General features: G+C 52.0%; 1 protein-coding gene and 1 long non-coding RNA gene across 2 annotated transcripts in view; one reads left to right on the plus strand and one right to left on the minus strand.

Moving 5' to 3' along the window:
- DDR2 (discoidin domain receptor tyrosine kinase 2) overlaps nucleotides 1-22,307 on the plus strand; it is a 589,808-nt gene that overhangs the window by 286,529 nt on the left and 280,972 nt on the right. Inside the window, exon 8 of the mRNA XM_083156673.1 lies at nucleotides 17,880-18,123. Coding sequence (XP_083012799.1) covers nucleotides 17,880-18,123 — 244 coding nt within the window. The remainder of the gene's footprint in view (nucleotides 1-17,879; nucleotides 18,124-22,307) is intronic.
- On the minus strand, nucleotides 1,806-8,964 carry LOC146026213 (uncharacterized). Its single transcript, XR_014454384.1, has 3 exons — nucleotides 8,829-8,964; nucleotides 6,966-7,129; nucleotides 1,806-2,746 (listed from the first exon to the last, which is right to left on the minus strand). It is a non-coding gene; the product is annotated as an uncharacterized LOC146026213 (long non-coding RNA).

A 22,307-nucleotide genomic window follows, 5' to 3' on the forward strand; every position in this document is an offset into this window, starting at 1 on the left:
TCTGTGAGAGTGCTGAATCTGCACTTACCCACAGGCTGTGATGGCGTACCATATCTGTATTGCGCAAGGAATACGTCCATTAAGGCGTCAGCCTTAATGATCGTAATTTCATTGCTTTTTGGCGTTTGAGTGGAAGAGTTACAACAGGTTTCAGAAATGCCAGATCATGTGTAAGAAGCCTTAATGGGACGTGTGAAACCGTAAGGTTTTTTGTCAATGGAATTTCATAGCTTTTTTCAATTTATTTTTATTTTAAATTTCAGTGTAAGAATAAAATGAGATTTTTTAAATGTTTAATGATAACACACCCCTGGCAATGAGCATTACCCCCGGCCACAAGCATTACAAACCCCTGGCATTGAGTATGACACCCGTCCCAGTGCATGAAACCCCTGTCAACAGGCAAGACATCCATCCCATGAAACCCCTGGCAATGAGCATGGCACCCAGAGTGTAGAAGCTTTACTGTAGGGAATTGAAGGAGGGCAATGTACACATGGGATACACATAGGGGGGGCACAGCTTATGCACAAGGGGCACTGGGGGGCACAGCGTGCACACGGGGGCACTGGGGGGGACAGCGTACACACGGGGGCACTGGGGGGACTGCGTACACACGGGGGGCACTGGAGGGGAAAAGCGTACACACGGGGGGCACAGCGTACACATGGGGGGGCACTGGGGGTACAGCGTACACACGAGGCACTGGGGGGGACAGCATACACACGGGGGTCACTGGGGGGGACAGCGCACACACGGGGGCACTGGGGGGGGACAGCGTACACACGGGGGGCACTGGGGGGGACAGCGTACACAAATGGGGGGGCACTGGGGGGGGGGGGACAGCGTACACAAATGGGGGGGGCACACGTACACATGGGGGCACTGGGGGGGACAACAGCATACACACGGGGCACTGGGGGGGACAGCGTACACATGGGGGGCACTGTGGGGGGACAGTGTACACATGGGGGGCACTGTGGGGGGATAGCGCACACATGGGGGGCACTGTGGGGGGACAGCGTACACACGGGGGCACTGTGGGGGGACAGCGTACACACGTGGGGCACTGGGGGGGGGCAGCGTACACACGTGGGGCACTGGGGGGGCAGCGTACACACGTGGGGCACTGGGGGGGGCAGCGTACACACGTGGGGCACTGGGGGGGCAGCGTACACACGTGGGGCATGGGGGGGCAGCGTACACACGGGGGCACTGGGGGGGACAGCGTACACACGGAGGCACTGGGGGGGACAGCGTACACACGGGGGCACTGGGGGGACAGCGTACACACGGGGGCACTGGGGGGGGACAGCGTACACACGGGGGGCACAGCGTACACATGGGGGGGCACTGGGGGGGACAGCATACACACGGGGGCACTGGGTGGGACAGCGCACACACGGGGCACTGGGGGGGACAGCGTACACACGGGGGGCACAGCGTACACAAATGGGGGGCACTGGGGGGGACAGCATACACAAATGGGGGGGCACACGTATGGGGGCACTGGGGGGGACAACAGCATACACACGGGGCACTGGGGGGGACAGCGTACACATGGGGGGCACTGTGGGGGGACAGCGTACACATGGGGGGCACTGTGGGGGGACAGCGTACACATGGGGGGCAAGCGTACACATGGGGGGCACTGTGGGGGGACAGCGTACACACGTGGGGCACTGGGGGGGCAGCGTACACACGTGGGGCACTGGGGGGGACAGCATACACACGAGGGCACTGGGGGGGACAGCGTACACACGAGGGCACTGGGGGGGACAGCGTACACACGAGGGCACTGGGGGGGACAGCGTACACACGAGGGCACTGGGGGGGACAGCGTACACACGAGGGCACTGGAGGGGACAGCGTACACACGAGGGCACTGGAGGGGACAGCGTACACACGAGGGCACTGGAGGGGACAGCGTACACACGAGGGCACTGGGGGGGACAGCGTACACATGGGGGCACTGGGGGGGGACAGCGTACACACGGGGGGCACTGGGTACTGGTGGGGGCAGCGTACACACGGGGGCACTGGGGGGGCAGCGTACACACGGGACACTGGGGGGGACAGCATACACATGGGGGGCACTGTGGGGGGACAGCATACACACAGGGGCACTGGGGGAAAGACAGCGTACACACGGGGGGCACCGGGTACTGGTGGGGGCAGCGTACACACGGGGGCACTGGGGGGGCAGCGTACACACGGGACACTGGGGGGGACAGCATACACATGGGGGGCACTGTGGGGGGACAGCATACACACCGGGGCACTGGGGGAAAGACAGCGTACACACGGGGCACTGGGGTGGGGGGGACAGCGTACACACGGGGACACTGGGACGGGACAGCATACACACAGGGGGCACTGGGGGGGCAGCGGGCATTGGGGGGGCAGCGTACACACGGCGGGCACTGGGGGGGCAGCGTACACACGGCGGGCACTGAGGGGGCAGGGTACATGCAGGGACAGTGGGGGGGACAGGGTATGCACAGGTATAGTGGTGTGGGGGACAGGGTACACACAGGGATAGTGGGGATGGGGGACAGGGCACACACAGGGATAGTGGGGGGATGGATTTACCTGGGTGCAGCTGTTCCACTGATGGCCCGGGTGGCTGCTTTCTGTCTTCCGGGAGGCGGAGGCAACTCAAGGCCGGAGCTTCACCAGATTGTTAGGCCGCAGGCTGTGGAAGCGCCTGAACCTGGTCCCGGCGGCAGCATGGGGAGGACAGAGTCTGGGCAGGAAATATAATAATAATATTAACAATAATAATAAAGGGCTCAGCTTTAGGAGCTGCAGGCGGGCGGCCAGGCAAGCACGTCCCCGGCCTGGATGGTAGGGGATGTAAGATGCCGGGGATAGGAGCTGCTGGCTGGCGGGCGGGCGGCCATGTCCCCTGGCTGGATGGTAGAGAATGTAGGATGCCAGGGGGACAGCGTACACACACACGGGAAGCACTGGGGGGGGGGGGCAGCGTACACATACGGGGGAGCAGCGTACATATACGGGGGGCACTGAGGGGACAGCGTACACACACGGGGGCACTGGGGGGCGGACAGCGTACACATGGGTGGCACGGGGGGGCAGCATACACACAGGGGGCACAGCGTAGACACATGGGGGCACTGGGCGAGGGACAGCATAATCACACAGGGGCAACAGCATACACACGGAGACACTGGGGGGGGGACAGTGTACACATGGTGGGTAACTAGGCGGGGGGCACTGGGGGGAGAAATTGTACACACGGGGGCACAGCGTACACACGGGGGGCACTGGGGGGACAGCGTACACACGGGGGGCACTGGGGGGCTGCATGCACACGGGGGGCACTGGGGGAACAGCGTATACACGGGGGGCACTGGGGGAGGCAGCGTACACACGGGGGCACAGCGTACACTCGGGGGCAATGGGGGGCAGCATACACACGGGGGGCAGCATACACACAGGGGGGCACTGGGGGGAGACAGCGTACACATGGGGCACAGGGTACACACGGGGGCACTGGGGGGACAGAGTACACACAGGGGCACTGGGGGGGTCAGCATACACACGGGGGGCACTGGGGGAGGGGGGCAGCGTACACACGGGGGTAATGGGGGACAGCGTACACATGGGGGGGCACTGGGGGACAGCGTACACATGGGGGGGCACTGGGGGACAGCGTACACACGGGGGGGACAGCGTAAACATGGGGGGCACTAGGGGGGACAGCGTACACACGGGGGGGGGGCACAGCATACACGGGGCACTGTGGGGGACGACAGCGTACATATGGGGGCACCGGTGGGGGACACAGCATATACACGGTGGGGGGGGGCACAGCGTACACACGGGGGGGCACTGGAGGGGGACAGCGTACACACGGGGGGCACTGGAAGGGGGACAGCGTACACACGGGGGGCACTGGGAGGGGGACAGCGTACACACGGGGGGCACTGGGAGGGGGACAGCATACACACGGGGGACAGCGTACACACTGGTGGGGAGACAGCATACACACACACAGGGGCAACAGCATACACACGGGGGGCACTGTGTACACACGGGGGGCACTGGGGGGAGACAGCGTACACACGGGGGGCATAGGGTAAACACGGGTGCACTGGGGGAGGACAGAGTACACACACACGGGAAGCACTGGGGGGGACAGCGTACACGCGGGGGCACTGGGGGGGACGCGGGGGCACTGGGGGGGACAGCGTACACGCGGGGGCACTGGGGGGGACAGCGTACACGCGGGGGCACTGGGGGGGACAGCGTACACGCGGGGCACTGGGGGGGGGGACAGCGTACACGTGGGGGGGACAGCGTACACGCGGGGGGCACTGGGGGGGACAGCGTACACGCGGGGGGCACTGGGGGGGACAGCGTACACGCGGGGGGCACTGGGGGGACAGCGTACACGTGGGGGGCACTGGGGGGGACAGCGTACACGCGGGGGGCACTGGGGGGGACAGCGTACACGCGGGGGGCACTGGGGGGGACAGCGTACACGCGGGGGGCACTGGGGGGGACAGCGTACACGCGGGGGGCACTGGGGGGGACAGCGTACACGCGGGGGGCACTGGGGGGGACAGCGTACACGCGGGGGGCACTGGGGGGGGTGACAGTGGGGGGACGGATTTACCTGGGTGCAGCTGCAGTACAGTGGTGGACAGAGTACACATGGGGGGCACTGGGAGGGGGACAGCGTACAAACGGCGGGCACTGGGGGGGACAGCATACACACAGCGGGCACTGGGGGGGGTGACAGGGTACATACAGGGACATCGGGACACAGCGTACACATGGGGGGCACTGAAGGGGACAGCGTACACACGGGGGACACAGCGTACACATGGGGGGGAACTGGGGGGACAGCGTACACACGGGGGCACTGGGGGGGACAGCGAACACACGGGGGGGGCACTGGGGGGACAGCGTACACACGGGGGGAACTGGGGGGGACAGCGTACACAAATGGGGGGGCACAGCGTACACACGGGGCACTGGGGGGACAACAGCATACACATGGGGGCACTGGGGGGGGACAGCATACACACGGGGGGCACTGTGGGGGGACAGCATACACACGGGGGCAATGGGGGGACAGCGTAAACATGGGGGGCACTAGGGGGGACAGCGTACACACGGGGGGCACTGGGGGGACAGCGTACACAAATGGGGGGGCACAGCATACACGACAGTGGGGGACGACAGCCTACATATGGGGGCACCGGTGGGGTACACAGCGTATACACGGGGGGGGCACAGCGTACACACGGTGGGCACTGGAGGGGGACAACGTACACACGGGGGGCACTGGGAGGGGGACAGCGTACACACGGGGGGCACTGGGAGGGGGACAGCGTACACACGGGGGACACTGGGGGGGCAGCGTACACACTGGTGGGGAGACAGCATACACACACAGGGGCAACAGCATACACGCGGGGGGCACTGGGGGGACAGTGTACACGGGGGGGGGGCACTGGGGGGAGACAGCGTACACACGGGGGTCACTGGGGGGAGACAGCGTACACACAGGGGGCACAGGGTAAACACGGGGGCACTGGGGGAGGACAGCGTACACACACACGGGAAGCACTGGGGGGGACAGCGTACACGCGGGGGCACTGGGGGGAATGCGTACACGCGGGGGCACTGGGGGGGGGGGGACAGCGTACACGTGGGGGCACTGGGGGGGACAGCGTACACGCGGGGGCACTGGGGGGGACAGCGTACACCCGGGGGCACTGGGGGGGGAGAGTTCACATGGGGGGGCACTGGTGGGGACAGCGTACACACGGGTGCACTGGGGGGGGGGCAGTGTACACACGGGGGCACTGGGGGGGACAGCGAACACACGGGGGGGCACTGGGGGGACAGCGTACACACGGGGGGCACTGGGGGGGTGACAGGGTACATACAGGCACTGGGGGGAGAAGCATACAAACGGCGGGCAGTGGGGGGAACAGCATACACACGGCGGGCACTGGGGGGGTGACAGGGTACATACAGGGACATCGGGACACAGCGTACACACGGGGGGCACTGAAGGGGACAGCGTACACACGGGGGGGCACTGGGGGGACGGCGTACACACGGGTAGCACTGGGGGGGACAGCGTACACAAATGGGGGGGCACAGCGTACACACGGGGCACTGGGGGGACAACAGCATACACATGGGGGCACTGGGGGGGACAGCATACACACGGGGGCAATGGGGGGGGGCAGCATACAATTGGTGGGCACTGGGGGTGGGGGACAGCATACACACGGCAGGCACTGGGGGGGAACAGGGTACATACAGGGACAGGGGGGACAGTGTACACACGGGGGGCACTGAAGGGGACAGCGTACACACGGGGGGCACAGCGTACACATGGGGGGGCACTGGGGGACAGCGTACACACGGTGGCACTGGGGGGGCAGCGTACACACAGGGGGGACTGGGGGGGACAGCATACACACGGGGGGCACAGCGTAGACAAATGGGGGGGCACAGCATACACACGGGGGCACTGGGGGGACAACAGCATACACACGGGGCACTGGGGGGGACAGCGTACACATAGGGACACTGGGGGGGCAGCGTACACATGGGGGCACTGGGGGGGCAGCGTACACACGGGGGCACTGGGGTGGGGGGGACAACGTACACACCGCGACACGGGGGGGGGGACAGCATACACACAGGGGGCTCTGGGCACTGTAGGGGGGCAGCATACACACGGGGGCACTGGGGGGCAGCGGGCACTGGGGGGGCAGCGTACACACGGCGGGCACTGGGGGGGCAGCGTACACACGGCGGGCACTGGGGGGGCAGGGTACATGCAGGGACAGTGGGGGGGACAGGGTATGCACAGGGATTCTGGTGTGGGGGACAGTTGGGGGGACAGGGTACACACAGGTATGGTGGGGATGGGGGACAGGGTACACACAGGGACAGTGGGTGGATGGATTTACCTGGGTGCAGCTGCTCCTCTGATGGCCCGGGTGGCTGCTTTCTGTCTTCCGGGTGGCGGAGGCAACTCAAGGCCGGTGCTTCACCAGATTGTTAGGCCGCAGGCTGTGGAAGAGCCTTATCCTGGTCCCGACGAGTCCCGGCGGCAGCATGGGGAGGACAGAGTCTGTGCAGGAAATATAATAACAATAACAATGCGTACACACGGGGGGCAGCGTACACATGGGGGCGGGACAGCGTACACACGGGGGGCACTGGGGGGGCACAGCGTACACACGGGGGGGAGCACAGCGTACACACGGGGTGGGAAGCACATCGTACACACGGGGGGAAGCACAGCGTACACACGGGGGGAAGCACAGCGTACACACGGGGGAGCACAGCGTACACACGGGGGAGCACAGCGTACATACGGGGAGCATAGCGTACACACGGGGGAGCACAGCGTACATACGGGGGAGCACAGCGTACATACGGGGAGCATAGCGTACACACGGGGGAGCACAGCGTACATACGGGGAGCATAGTGTACACACGGGGGAGCACAGCGTACATACGGGGAGCACAGCGTACACACGGGGGCACTGGGGGGGGCAGCGTACACACGGGGGGCACTGGGGGTGGGACAGCGTACACACGGGGGGCACTGGGGGTGGGACAGCGTACACACGGGGGGAGCACAGCGTACATACGGGGGGCACTGGGGGGGCAGCGTACACACGGGGGGCACAGCGTACACATGGGGGGCACTGGGGAGGACAGCGTACACATGGGGGGCACTGGGGAGGACAGCGTACACACGGGGGGCACTGGGGAGGACTGGGTACACACGAAGGGGCACTGGGGGGACAGCGTACACATGGGGGCACTGGGGGGTGGCAGCGTACACATGGGGGCACTGGGGGGGGCAGAGTACCATCAATGGAACAGCAAAACAATGTTTTGCTTTTTTTTTTTTCATAGTGCCAGGACACTGAGCTTAGCTCCGCCCCTGACACCCATGAAGCTCCGCCTCCGTGTTTTGATTGGCCCACATGCCAATCAAACACAATGGATGACCATCGATATGTAAAAATATCGATGGTCATCCATTGCATAGTTTAGGACTATCGATGGTCAGTTGCAGAATTGCCATCGATGGCAACCATCGATGGCAATGGCAATGATGGCCATCCCAACCCCCACAGCGTCAAAATGGGGGCGTTGTCTTGCAGGCAGACGTGAATATAGGGCACGCCCCCTTTCAGGTAGCCACGCCCCCTATTTTACGGCCTGTGTCCCTCTTCTAAGGACTTAAAAGTTGGGAGGTATGTATGGATCTCTGTATGTACGCTCTCCCTGTCCTGTCACCCTGCAGCTGAAAGCACACAGCCGCTCTCTGCTGCAGGGTGACAGGACAGGGAGAGTGGACATACAGAGATCTACTACGGCAGACACTCAGAATGGGGTGGGGTGGGGCAGGCACTCACCGTGGGGTGGGGTGGGGTGGCCACAAGAGGACTTGCTACATACACCGGGTGCTTCTGGAGGCAGCAGCAGCTGCTGGCTAGATTAATACAACAATTGAACAATACGCTGTGAGTGTCTGCACTGAAGATCTCTGTATGTACGCTCTCCCTGTCCTGTCACCCTGCAGCTGAAATCACACTGTCACTCTCTGCTGCAGGGTGACAGGACAGGGAGAGCATACATACAGAGATAGTTTAGTATTAATAACGAGGCGTGCACACTGAGGCTGCAGCGCATGGATGTCAGCAGCAGGACAGACAGCCACACTCCCCCTCGCTCCCAGCGCCCCCCACTCACTCACTCACCCCATGAATAAGCTGCCAGCGCCCCCCACTCACTCTCCCCCCACCCAGTACCTCAACGCTGGCCAGGCAGAAGTTTATGGAGGGGACCTGCAGGAGGCTCTGGCCGCAGCACTTCACACTAGCTTCACCGTCGGCCATCTTGGTACACTGAAGTGAAGCCAATCTGAGGACTCCCCCTAGTGGCGGGACTGCGCATGCGCAACAAGTTGGAGCTCCTATCTCTATAATGGGGCATGTTTCACTAAATTATAAAAAAAAACTGTACCTATCTGAAAATCCTCAACCCCAAAAGGCACTCCACTGGGACAATATCTACCTAATAAAACAAACCCCAAGTCTCAATTGTTCCCCTACCCCGAGTTATGCCTTCCCAAAAAAACCCTCATAGACTAACATGGGTGACAAAGTGTCATTTCTCAAGTGTCAGAAAAAAACTGACAGTTGGAAGTTTAGATCGCTCCCAATTGGTCATTTTTTAATATTTCGACCTGAAATTTGGCACGCAGCACCGGTTGACGATTCTACGCGTACATACCAAATTTTAGCTCAGTACGCCCAGTCACTTTTGAGGTGCAGTCCCTCAAACACCATGCCCCCATCCGAAAAGTTCCCTATGGGAAAAATCCGTTCGTTGGATTCAGCCTTAATATAAGGGCACTACCGTGCCCTTATAATATATATATATATAATACTCCGACAAGCGGGGAGGGGGGAGCGTCATTCTGCGGTCTTCAGCAATAGAAATTTACAGCAAGATGCAAGTAGTAACGATCAACGTTTCGGTTTATTTAACCTTTGTCAAGATCAAAAGACATAATGAAAAATATACCTTATATCCCCCTCATGTGTCAGCCGCCCGCCTCCGTCTTCCGGGTTCATCAGCGTCACCAGCCGGTGATGTGCGTTTCCAGCGCAGTGTGATGACACTTCCAGTACTGTGTGCAGCCGGACACAGCACTTCCGGCCTCTGGAGACGGGTTGCTGGGCAACCAATTCTGCAACAAACAGGAGATTACATATACGTAAATAACGGAGTGAAAATATACATAAAAACATACATGGAACATGGCAAAAAAATTATTATATTCTCACATTGTGGTGGCCGTGAACAATAAGCATACTGCATATGACATAATGGTATGGTCTTGCTGATAAGCAAAAAATGTTTCTCTGGCTGGATAGATAGAAAACGGCTAGAATGACACTCTGTAAACCTTTGCAGAGTGTCCAAACAAAAAAGATGCCTAGCCTGTAGTATTTATACTAAGAGTTGACAGAGACAAACCACTAGGTCCACCACTATGCTGCCATAATTAATGAATGTATCACAAAAAGAGATAGGTGTGAAAAATAGAAGAGAGACAAAAATATGGAATATAAAACATAAAAAATGGCAGTGATAACATGAAAACATAATCATAATGTCCCAGTCGGACTTAATGGACATGTAAGCAATTAAGGACATATACAGGAAAATGTATCCAAAGGGACATGCATCAACATACAAATAATTAACCCCCTAGAGGAAACATGAAAGGGGTAGATTTTCATTAAGGCCCTCTGGCCACACCGTCCTCAGCTTATAAATCCACCTAGCTTCATGCTGAAGAAGGGTTTTACCTCTGTCTCCGCCACGTAATGTTTTGGGGATTTGTTAATTTTGTACCGGAGTGCGGATAGATTGTGACAATATTCACGGAAATGCTGGGCTACCGGTTATTCAGTGTTTATTTTCTTGGCACTGAGGGATTGGCGAATGGATGTCCGGTGCATGGCCATCCTTTCCTTGAACTGCCTTGTGGTCTTTCCAATGTAGTAAAGACCACAAGGGCAGCGCAAGAAATAGACCACGTAAGTGGATGTGCAGGTTACCACCTGCCTGATGGGGATTTTTCTGCCCGTTTGTGGGTGACTGAAGGATTCCTTAGTCTCCTTGAAACTACAACAGGTGCACCCTGTGCACCTGTAGCAGCCAGTTTTTTTGGTCAGGAAATTGATGGACGGCGGGGGTTTAAACGTGGAGATATCGTTATGCACGAGCCAGTCTTTTAAATTACGGGCACGTGCATAACTGGGCATGATGGAATAATCCTTGAGGGCCCTAATGTCCCTATCCGACGTGACCATGGGCCAAAACTCCTTAATTTTTTTGTTAATGGCCTGACTGCCTGTGTGAAATTTTTGAACAAAGGGAATTTTCTTATTGGGCGTCCCCTGAATTTTTTTAGGTTTAAGTGCCTGTGACCTTGGTATGGACAAAACCTTGTTTTTCGCCTTCACGAGTTCCGTGAAATGATATCCGCGTGTGCGGAATTGGTCAATCATGAGATCTATCTCTTTCTCAGTGTTGGAAATGTCATCCGAGATCCTATGAATTCTAAGGAACTGGGAAAAGGGCAAACCTTTTTTGGTGGATTCTAGATTTGAACTTTGGAAATGGAGGATGGTGTTCCAGTCAGTGTCCTTTTTAAATAAATTTGTTCTAATGATGTTATCCTGAATGGAGATGCTTACATCAAGGTAATTGACTTGGTCTTACTCATGCAATAAGTAAATTTAATTGGTGAATCCGACTGATTGGCAGTAGTGAGAAGTTTTTGGAACTCCATCTCACTACCCACCCACAACAAGAGCAGGTCATCAATATATCTAACAAAAAATGGGATCTTGGCGGCCACATCGGCATTCGCGAAAAACAACTCATGCTCCACATCGAACATGAATGTATTCACGAATGCCGGTGCCACACAAGATCCCATGGCACACCCCTGCAGTTGGATGTACCATTTGCTGTCAAAAAGAAAATAATTTCTCTTGAGGGTGAGCTCAAGCAAAGTAATAAAAAAAATCAATGTTGGGCCCCTTGTAGAGCTGATGGCCCGTCAGTAACCTGTGTGCAGCCTGCACACCAGCATCATGTGGGATGCTGGTGTACAGGCTTACCACGTCCAGGGTACACAACCAGCAATTGTTAGGCTGGGGGGGCAGGGACTGAAGCTTTGTGATTAATGTGGTAGTATCCTTGAGATACATGACCTGTGACTGAATAACTGGCTGAAAAAAAGAATCAAGGTATTGTGAGATAACATAATAAATTGAGTCCCTGGCCGCTATGATGGGGCGACCTGGTGGTTTCACTTGGTCTTTATGAAGCTTCGGAATGGTGTATAACACCGGAGCCACAGGAGTGTTCTGGAATAAGGCTCTACGGGTCACATCTGTGATGATGGACGATACAGCGTGTTTGAGGAGAGTGTCCAATTCAAGATTGAATTTGGCAGTGGGGTCTTCTGGGAGGCGTCTGTAAACTGTATGATCCTCCAGCTGGCGGTATATCTCTAGGCGATATTGTTCAATGTCCTGCACCACAATGCCACCCCTCTTATCTGCAGGGCGTATTATGATTGACTGATCCTTACTCAGTGCTTTAAGTGTTTGCATTTCTTTGTTGCTGAAATTCCCAAAGTCTGTGGGAGAAGGAACACTTGTTTGGTTTCCTTGTTCGTCCACTAGTCGCAGAAAGCACTTAAAGAAATGTTATTATTGTGAGGGTCAAAGGTGGAGTGTGGTCGGAACCGGTTGATGGGCTGATTGGTGGAGTCCAGATTTTGTTCAGAGGTGGCATAATGTTCTTTGAGGCGTAGATTTCTTCCAAACCTGTAGGTGTCAACCTTCCACTGAAATTTGTCAGGTGGGCATGCGGGCACAAATGACAAGCCCTTACTGAGAATGGCCATCTCGGGTTCTGTCAGTGCCCGGTTTGATAAGTTGAAGATTATTTCGTTGCCCCTTACTCTGCCTTTTCCAGAGCCTGCTGTTTTCGCCGCCTCTGCGTGTCGGCCTTTGCCGCCTGGGCCCCGCTGTGCGCGGGTGAGTACCCCTAAAGGGGGTTTACCGCTGGATGTTGGACAGTTGAATCTGCGTCGCTTGGTGAGGAATATCCCCCACTGGAGGTCTCGGTGTCACCAGCAGTTCTCGGGGTTCTGCGTCTATTGTACTGTTTTCTTCTCCCTTCTGGATTATACACCCACGAATAAACACGATTTTCAGAGTAATCACGCTGAACTGTTTGTAATTTGTCCCGTTTAAATTTTGTCAGTTCTTGTTTATAAGTTTCAATGTCACTGGTTAATTTATCAAGCCACATGGTTTCAGTGTCAGATTTTAGTGAGTCAAGATGTGTGGATTCAAAAACAGTGCGCTTCTCTTTGATGGTAGATAGTTCACGTGCAGACTCCTGGATCACTAACAATATGAGATCCAGGCTGCACTTGTTGAGGATCGCAACCCACTTACGGCAAAAGTCCTGATTGAACTTGCCAATAATGGGAGCGTTGCGGACTCGGAACCCCCTTGGGATCAAGCCACTTCGGTGGTAATCCATGCGATGCGATGGGAGCCGTGATACGATCGGTAAAACGCATGGCATCGCATACGTTACAAAACATGGCATGCGATGCGATGGTTTAAGCGTATAACGTACGCCCTCGCATACCAACGCATCGCATGCCATCGCATGCCATTACATATGGTATGCGATGGCATGCGATGCCGTGCGATGCGATGGTTTTTTTTCTTTTGGGGGGGGGGGGGTGTTTGCAAATACAAAACAAGTACATGTTATGGGTGTTTCAGCAATGCACCCATTGCTCAAACACACATCGCATACCATGCTTGAAAATGCAATGCGGAAAACACCCATAACACCCAAAAAAAGACCCATGACACCCACAATGCAAAAAGACCCATGACACCCACAAAAAGACCCATGACACACAAAAAGACCCATGGCAACCAGAAACATCAGAACACTCAACATTACAAAAAAAAGGAGTCGACAATGCGATGCGATGTTTTAAGCGTATAACGTACGCCCTCGCATACCAACGCACCGCATGCCATTGCTCAACATTACAAAAAAAAGGAGTCGACAATGCGATGCAATGTTTTAAGCGTATACCGTACGCCCTCGCATACTAACGCACCGCATGCCATCGCATGCCATCACGGCATGCGATGGGAGCCGTGATACTCCACAAGTACCTTGTTTCTTTTTTTTGGGGGGGGGGGGGTTTGCAAATACAAACAAGTACATGTTATGGGTGTTTCAGCAATGCACCCATTGCTCAAACACACATCGCATACCATGCTTGAAAATGCAATGCGGAAAACACCCATGACACCCAAAAAAAGACCCATGACACCAACAATGCAAAAAGACCCATGACACCCACAAAAAGACCCATGACACACACAAAAAGACCCATGCCACCCACAAACATCACAACACTCTACATTACAAAAAAAAGGAGCCTATACTTTTCAACATTTTGTTTTTTTTTATTTATAACCTTTGGGGGGGGGGGGGGGAGTTGCTGTCGGCCAAAGTTTTTTTCGCCGCAAAACATTTTGGGGACAAGATTCATCGAGATCAATAAGGAGAAAACCTGCCTCAGTGTAAGGGACTATCGCAACCAGGGAATTCAGGATGAGGCATACAACATGTAATTTATACAGTAAAGCAATGTAATCAGTGCTGCAAACTTCCAATGGGGCCGGAAGAAGAAGCAAATATGTCGAACAGTTGTATGTGAAGGACCACAACAAGCACGGACATCGCAACGTTCAGAAGTACCGTGCTGTGCCAATCACACAACGAAATTGTTAAACCAACAAATCAGAGACAAGAACAAGGGCGTTGTTGTCATTAATCAAATTTTGAAAAATAAATTAAGCCGAATTAGAAAAAAAAATTAACTAGAAAAAAAATCATCCTCTGGTCTATGTCTGTGCACAGTCATTAAAGCAGAACTCAAAGTCCCAGGTAAAGAAGAAGGGTCAGTGTCAGATGATGTACTGGCCACCGTCGCAGAATTAGAAGGGGGAGGCGGAGGATTAACTGTCGCAGTGTACATAGTGGGCTGTTGGGCGGTTGGGGCAGCGACCTGTGGCTCCTGTCATATGGCAGTACCTCGCACTCATCAGACAAACTTTTGGCTGATGCGCGTGACATACAGGTATATAACAAGCGCTTAAACTGGCCTGGATCCATGCTCCGCATTTTACAGGCGACGTTGTTACCTATAATTTGGAATTGATCAGGGTGTTTTTTTAAAGCTTCCTCCGCATAACGGCAACAATACCCTTGGCCACTCGGAACAGAGCTGGGCGGCTGGGCGGCCTGTCTTCTCCTGCGCCTCCTGGGGGCAGCTGTTGATGTGCTTGCCACCGCAGGAGCATGGACCTCCGACACTGCAGGAGTCACCACCTCCGACACCGCTCCAGTCTCTCTTTCCGGCTCAGAAGGAAGTACCTAGAAAAAAAAAAATTATAATATCAGTACATTTAAGGATACTTGTGTATAAGCATGGCTCCAACGATATTAATCAAAAACCACTGCATCGCATGCCATCGATTTAACGGCATACAATGACATGCGATGGGAGCCGTGATAATACACAAGTACCAATGTTAAACTCCGTTTTATACAAGACATGTCTTATCAAAAACTTACTATGTCCGCACTCTCCAAATTACTTGATGAAGAGTCATCCTCCGTAGTACTTCCTTCTGTTCCTCTCTCTGAAGTTTGTTCAACAATAAACTTCATGCGCTCGTAGTACCACAATACCGGTGTGTGAATGACATCAGAATCGGCTCCTGAACGTTGTGATGCCAGAACCCGATTATGCTCGTTCACGACAACTGTTCGCATATTTGCGAACTTCGTCCGAACCCATTTCAAGTTTTCAGCACTGTTACTTGTTTTACTGTACGCTATCAATTTGTCGTATGCCTCATCCCTTTTATCCTGGTTGCGATAGTCCTTGTGGTTTCTTTTCCAGAGGCAGGTATTTTCCTTATAGAGCTCGATGAATCTTGACAGAAATCGTCTGTTTTTTGTTGATGGCATTTCTATAAAAAAAGAATGCAATCAAAAACATGTATAAATAATTAAAGGCTATACTTAATGGAAATTACAATGCACGGGACAGGTAATGATTAATCTGCAATATAACGTCATAAAAATTTACCTTAAAAGCAGTATTGCTCCAGATGAAATTCAAAATTGGAAAGAAATGAACCCCAAAGAATACAGCAAATACAACAGAAAGGGAAAAAACTGAAAATAAAATATTACATGGTTGTATAACTTTAAAAAGAAAAATACAATATTAATTACTAACTAATACATGCTGTACAATAAAATGGGTACTTGTTTCCTAGAACGGTGCCTATAACGTAACATGTTTAATACTGTTGGAATGTGATGCGATCTCCATGTTAAATTTGCAGGGGTGCTTGTATATTGAAATATAGGGTACATGTTTATTTTGGCGGCGCCCCCCATGTACATTGCGCAATTTTTTGCGTAGAGTTGAGAATATAAAGTGTGGCGAGTCACCGAGCCCGAAGCGTGGCGAGCGCAGCGAGCCCCGCGAGGGGACGCCGACACCTTCACAGCTATCCGCGCCCCCTCGCGGGCTTCACAGGTGTCTGCGTGCGCTCGCCACGCTTCGGGCTCAGTGGCTCGCTGCGCTCGCCACACTTTATATTCTCAACTCCACGCCGACGTGGATAGTGGGGGTATGAAAAGGTCGTAGGACGCGTACCGCCACCAAAGTCCAAAGTCATCATAAAAAAAATATTAAATGAGAGTTAGTGCATGCATGATTCTTTCAAAAACTTGGTCTCTGCCTAAACACTTTCTCCACATAAACTCCTCCAAATATGATTGCAGATGATGCCTTGCAGTGTCCCGCTGGCGTTTATTTCTCCACTTACAAGCGCCCCATAGTCTTTCAATGTTTTGAGTATGGGCACTGGTTTCAGGATCTACAAAATGGAAATGATGATTGACGCATGCATGCATGTATCCAGCTTGCTCAAGTTGTGCGGAATTATATCCACGCCAGCAGTCTGAGATTATTGTAGATCCTGGCTCGATGTTGTCCCGAATGACTGCCAATAATGTTGCTGCATCACGGCTCGGAACTTGTGCCAGGAAACAAAGTCCACTTTCGCGGCAAATACCGCCGAAAACCCATTGCTGGGGCAATATCCTGCCAACATTGTACTTGAGCTTGACGTACATGGTTTAATCGATTTCAACAATGACACCTGGCCCTCCAATGCGTCTCTGCGGCTGTGCCAAGAGATCTGCAGTACATGCCTCTCTCATTAATTTGTTGAAATGTACTACAGTTTTTGATGAAATGTGCAGCTGCTGCTCACAATATTCAAGTGATGTGAGCTCCTGTGCCCAGAAATAGATGAATCTCACTACTGTGAGAAAGGGCAGTTTACAGCCTGATAAAAAGGTCCTATCTCTCACACTGACCTTGCTGTGGCAGGTTTTTATGTAGCACCTCCACATTGCCTCTTTCATGTTTAGACGCATAGGATGGCCGTTTTTACAAGTCCGCGTCTGCAGCAAAAGACGCTGGTCCTGCAGGAATGTCACTGCTTCATCCTCAGTCTTTGGAAGGCAAAAGACATCACGGACCAAAGATACTGCCATCAGTAAATGATAATAGATTCACCTCAGACTGAAAGTGACAGGGAGAAATGCTAATAGATTCACCTCAGACTGAAAGTGACAGGGAGAATGTGTGGGGAAAACCAGCCAGTGGGCTAAAATCCATGTCATTGGTCAAATTAGGGTCAAATGATGGTAAATATTAGTATCACTGGGCAAATAAATTAATGTTACTAGGCAAATATCGCAAAGCATCGCATCGCATGCTTAAAAATGCCATGCGATGCGACGACATGCTGTACGACACAAAGTAATAACCCATCGCGTCTCATCGCATGCCAACGCATGCCGGAACATTGACGGCATGCGATGCGATGCGTTGGGTTAAGATGTATGACAAAAAGTGGTAAGCCATCGCATTGCATCGCATGCCATCGCATGGCGTAACATGCATGGCATGCAATGCGATGGCTTAAGATCAACATCAAGGGAGCCGTGATTCTCCACAAGTACCAAATCTTGTAATAAGAATATAGACTTGTGGAAGTGTGTTATAGAAATGTGTGTAAAAAAAACTCTATCATTTTTGTACCTCTGAAGCATCTTGTCTCCTAATATTGCAGGTACATTGCAACAACATGTTTTCAAAGGGTGTGAAGATTTTCAAGGAGGTGCAATGCTTCTTTAGATCTGAGGCGAATGAATGGGAAGCCGATTCTGTGTTATCTGTTTTGATACTGGATGATGCCAATCCTAGTGCCCGCTATGTCACTGTTCAACTTCATAATCACATGGCCAGAGCAATTAAATGCCAATACTACTTTGCTGACTCTTGGATGATGTTTAGTGAGATCACCTTCCAGTCTGGTAAGTAATGCTCAAATCACAATGAAGTAGAATTGGCTCTATTGAATGTTTCATTTAAGAAAGTGTGATATATATGGACTATACATAAAGGATATAGGAAAACTAATTAAATTAAAGCTAGATCAGGCCCAGTTGCCCAATATTTTGTATTTGGTTAAATCTGTTTGTTGGTACCCATTGATTTACTGTATATTGTGCCTTTCCATGAAGCATTCAATCTAAAGGAAATATATACAGGTACACTAATTTGATAGTAGTCAATGTATGTTTTGACATGCAAAGCAAAGCAGGAATCAAGTACTACACTGTCCATTACAGGAAAAAAATAGTCTCATCAGGCTTCATTGCAAAAACCTCTTACTATATTTTGGGTGACATTTAATAGGATGAGTTTTAGTAACTTTTCAAAATCGTCCATTATCGCACTTTTTAAAAACGCATTTTTTGCTGCGAATTCGCATATTTAATGAGCAGCGTATTCGGGCCAAAAAGTGCTATTAAGTGCGATAATGGGCGATTTTTGGTAAAATGTGCGCATTTGCGTCTCCATGGAGATGCATAGCTCAGCCAATCAGGGCTTTATTAAAATGTCCTACAGCTGCAGGACCGGTGCTAGCCACCGGAATGCCCCAGGCTGAACACCTCCCAATCAGGCCTGCTTTCCAAGCCTGTTTGGGAATTCCCTCCCAGACTCAGACCTCACGAGACTTGGACCCTTTAAAGGGGCAGGTGGCCGGACGCCATCTTCACTCCAGACATGGAGAGTGAAGAGGCAGCATGTCCTGGCCACCTACCTGACTGCCTGTCTGCTCGTCTGCCATCCGGCCATCTAGTCCAGTGATAGTGCTGCCCAGTCCAGTGATACTGCTGTATAGTCTAGTACAGTGATACTGCTGTAAAGTCCAGTCCAGTGATACTGCTGTATAGTCCAGTCCAGTGATACTGCTGTATAGTCCAGTCCAGTGACAGTGCTGTATAGTCCAGTTCAGTGATAATGATGTAAATTCCAGTCCAGTTATAGTGCTGTGTTAGCAAGTCCAGTAATAGTGCTGTATAGTCCAGTCCAGTGATAGTGCTGTATAGTCCAGTCCAGTGATAGTGCTGTATAGTCCAGTCCATTGATAGTGTTGTATATAGTCTAGCCCAGTGAAAGTCCTGTATATAGTCCAGTTCAGTGACAGTGCTGTATTGTCTTGTATATAGTCCAGTTCAGTGACAGTGCTGTATTGTCCAGTCCAGTGATAGTGTTATGGCATAAGTCCAGTCAAGTGGTACTGCTGATAAAATCTATTGGTGCTGGACTGGTACTGCCGTCAAAGTGCAAGAGTATGGTGTTTAAAGCCTATTGGTACAGCTGATAAAGTCCATTGGTACTGTTGCAACAGTCCAGCCCAGGAATACTGCTGCATAAATCCAGTCCAGTGGCACTGCCGTTAAAGTCCATTGGTACTGCTGCATAAATCCAGTCCATTGATATTGGTGCATAAATCCAGTCCAGTGGTACTGCTGTTAAAGTCCAGTGATACTGCCATTAAAGTCCATTGGTTCTTCCGTTAAAGTCCAGTCCAGTGATACTGCTGGTACATAATTCCAGTCCAGCTATAAAATTGATGCATAATTCCAGTCCAGTAATACAGCTGTAATTCCAGTACATAAATACAGCTGTAATTCCAGTCCAATGATACAGTGATCATTCCAGTCCAATGATATTTATGTCCAGTGATACTACTGGTGCATAATTTCAGTCTAGTTATACTACTGGTGCATAATTTCAATCCAGTTATACTGCTGGTGCATAATTCCAATCCAGTAATACTACTGGTGGATAATTCTAATCCAGTGATATAGCTGCATAAATCTGAGTTCAGTGATACCACTGGTACATAATTCCAGTCCAGTGATATAGCTGCATAATTCCAGTCCAGTTATACAACTGCTGCATAATTCCAGTCCCGTAATAATGCTGTAATTCCAGCCCAGTAATACAGCTGCGTAATTCCAGTCCAGTGATACTACTGATGCATAAATGCAGTCCAGTTATACTATTGGTGCATAATTCCAGTCCAATAATACTACGGTAACATAATTCCAATCCAGTGATAAAGCTGTGTAGTTCCAGTCCAGCGATACTACTGTTGCATAATTCCAGTCCAGCAATAAAGCTGTAATTCCAATCCAGGTGCCAGATGGGGTCCTGACAGTCGGGATCCCGACAGGCATTCACCCGATGTCGGAATCCCGACTGTCAAAACACAGACAGCCGGGTTCCCGACGGCCACCTGCTGTCCACGACCCCCATAGAGGGAGAATAGAATAGGTGGCTCGCGTAGTGAGCCACCGTGCCCGCAACGTGGCAAGCGCAGCGAGCCCACAAGGGGCTTAGTTGTGCTCACCATGCTGTCTGGGTCCGGCCAGATGGGATCCCGACGTCGGGATAATGACTTCAGGATCCTGACTTATCCAATCCAGTTATACTACTGGTGCATAATTCCAGTAATACAGCTGTAATTCCAGTCCAGTAATACTACTGGTATATAATTCCAGTCCAGTGATACAGCTTTGTAATTCCAGTCCAGTTATACTACTGGTGCATAAATCCATTCCAGTAATAAAGATGTAATTCCAGTCCAGTGACACAGCTGAGTAAGTGATGTGTTTGAAGTTACTGCTGAGTTTCCAATATATCCTACATTATATATATATATATATATATATATATATATATATATATATATATATATATATATATATATATATATATATATATATATATATATATCAAAGTTGTGCAGGGCGGCACTCCATTCAGGCGAATAAGGTGCAAGGTCCATAAAGTCAGTAAATAGAAAGCACTTACCCCCCACACTGTATGTGAAGGATCCAGACCAGCACTCAACGTAGGTGAAGAAAAGGTGTTTATTCCATGCTGTGCAGTACAATGAACAGCTACCTGGCCCGACGGCCGTTTCAACTGGACTCAGCCAGTTTTTCCCCTGACGAAAACTGGCTGAGTCCAGTTGAAACGGCCGTCGGGCCAGGTAGCTGTTCATTGTACTGCACAGCATGGAATAAACACCCTTTCTTCACCTACGTTGAGTGCTGGTCTGGATCCTTCACATACAGTGTGGGGGGTAAGTGATATATATATATATATATATATATATATATATATATATACAGACCATGAGTCTAGGCTGCACACACAGGCCAGTACCAGGAGTGCTGAAGCTCACAAAAATGGTAGAGATACAAAAATGCGAGAGCCAGCAACATCAGAAAAAAACAAGAAAATTTTATTAGGCATATAATAAAGGAGCAAAAAAGACTTTAAAAGTGAAGGAGGATACGTCTACTTAACATGAGTGTGACAAGACATCTTCACCACCTAAGTCCTCCCACAACCAGTCATGACACCCGACAGGCTGTTTCGGTGCTCACTGCACCTTAGTCATGGGCAAATGACTGAGAGCTCACATGCATCCTCATATACCCACAAGAATCATCAGCTCAAGTTAGCTCACCTGTGTAAGTGCGGCAAAAAGAAGCAGACCAGCTGACACACCAGCAGCGGCAAACGGTCGTCATAGCAACTGGGGACGCCGGAAGATGTACGGACACTCCGTCACATCACATAGCAGCCCTCACACGCCGGCTGCCTGAGCGGAAGTCAGCTGACCGCAAGTCTCAGTCGGCGTCATAGCAACAGGAACCAAGCAAACAGGCTATGCGCACAACCCAGTGTAATCGGCTAAACAGCGGAGATGTATATAATCATCTCATACACGCTGATATACAGCTCAGATATACACTGTCATACAAAACAAGTGGAGAGCAAGAAGGGCTGAGTATTCAGAGGGGCACAGGGGATCCATGTGGAACACAAACAAACAATAATGGACGCGGACATGACACATAGAGTCGACCAGACCCACATGAAAAAATAAAAAAAATAAAAAATTGGAGTACCAAATATATGGTCATAATAGAAAAAAGGGGAACACCACACCAATCAAAAGAATAAAAAAAGACAGCAAATACATAGATAGCTAGATACAGGTAATAAAATAACGCACAGCTCGCATAAATGAACACCACTATATATATATATATATATATATATATATATATATATATATATATAGCAATGTAGTAGGGGCGGCACTCCAAGCAGATGGTTTAAAACG

Source organism: Crinia signifera, chromosome 8 (genome assembly GCF_055691185.1).
Source record: "Crinia signifera chromosome 8, ASM5569118v1, whole genome shotgun sequence".
Lineage (NCBI taxonomy): Eukaryota > Metazoa > Chordata > Amphibia > Anura > Myobatrachidae > Crinia > Crinia signifera.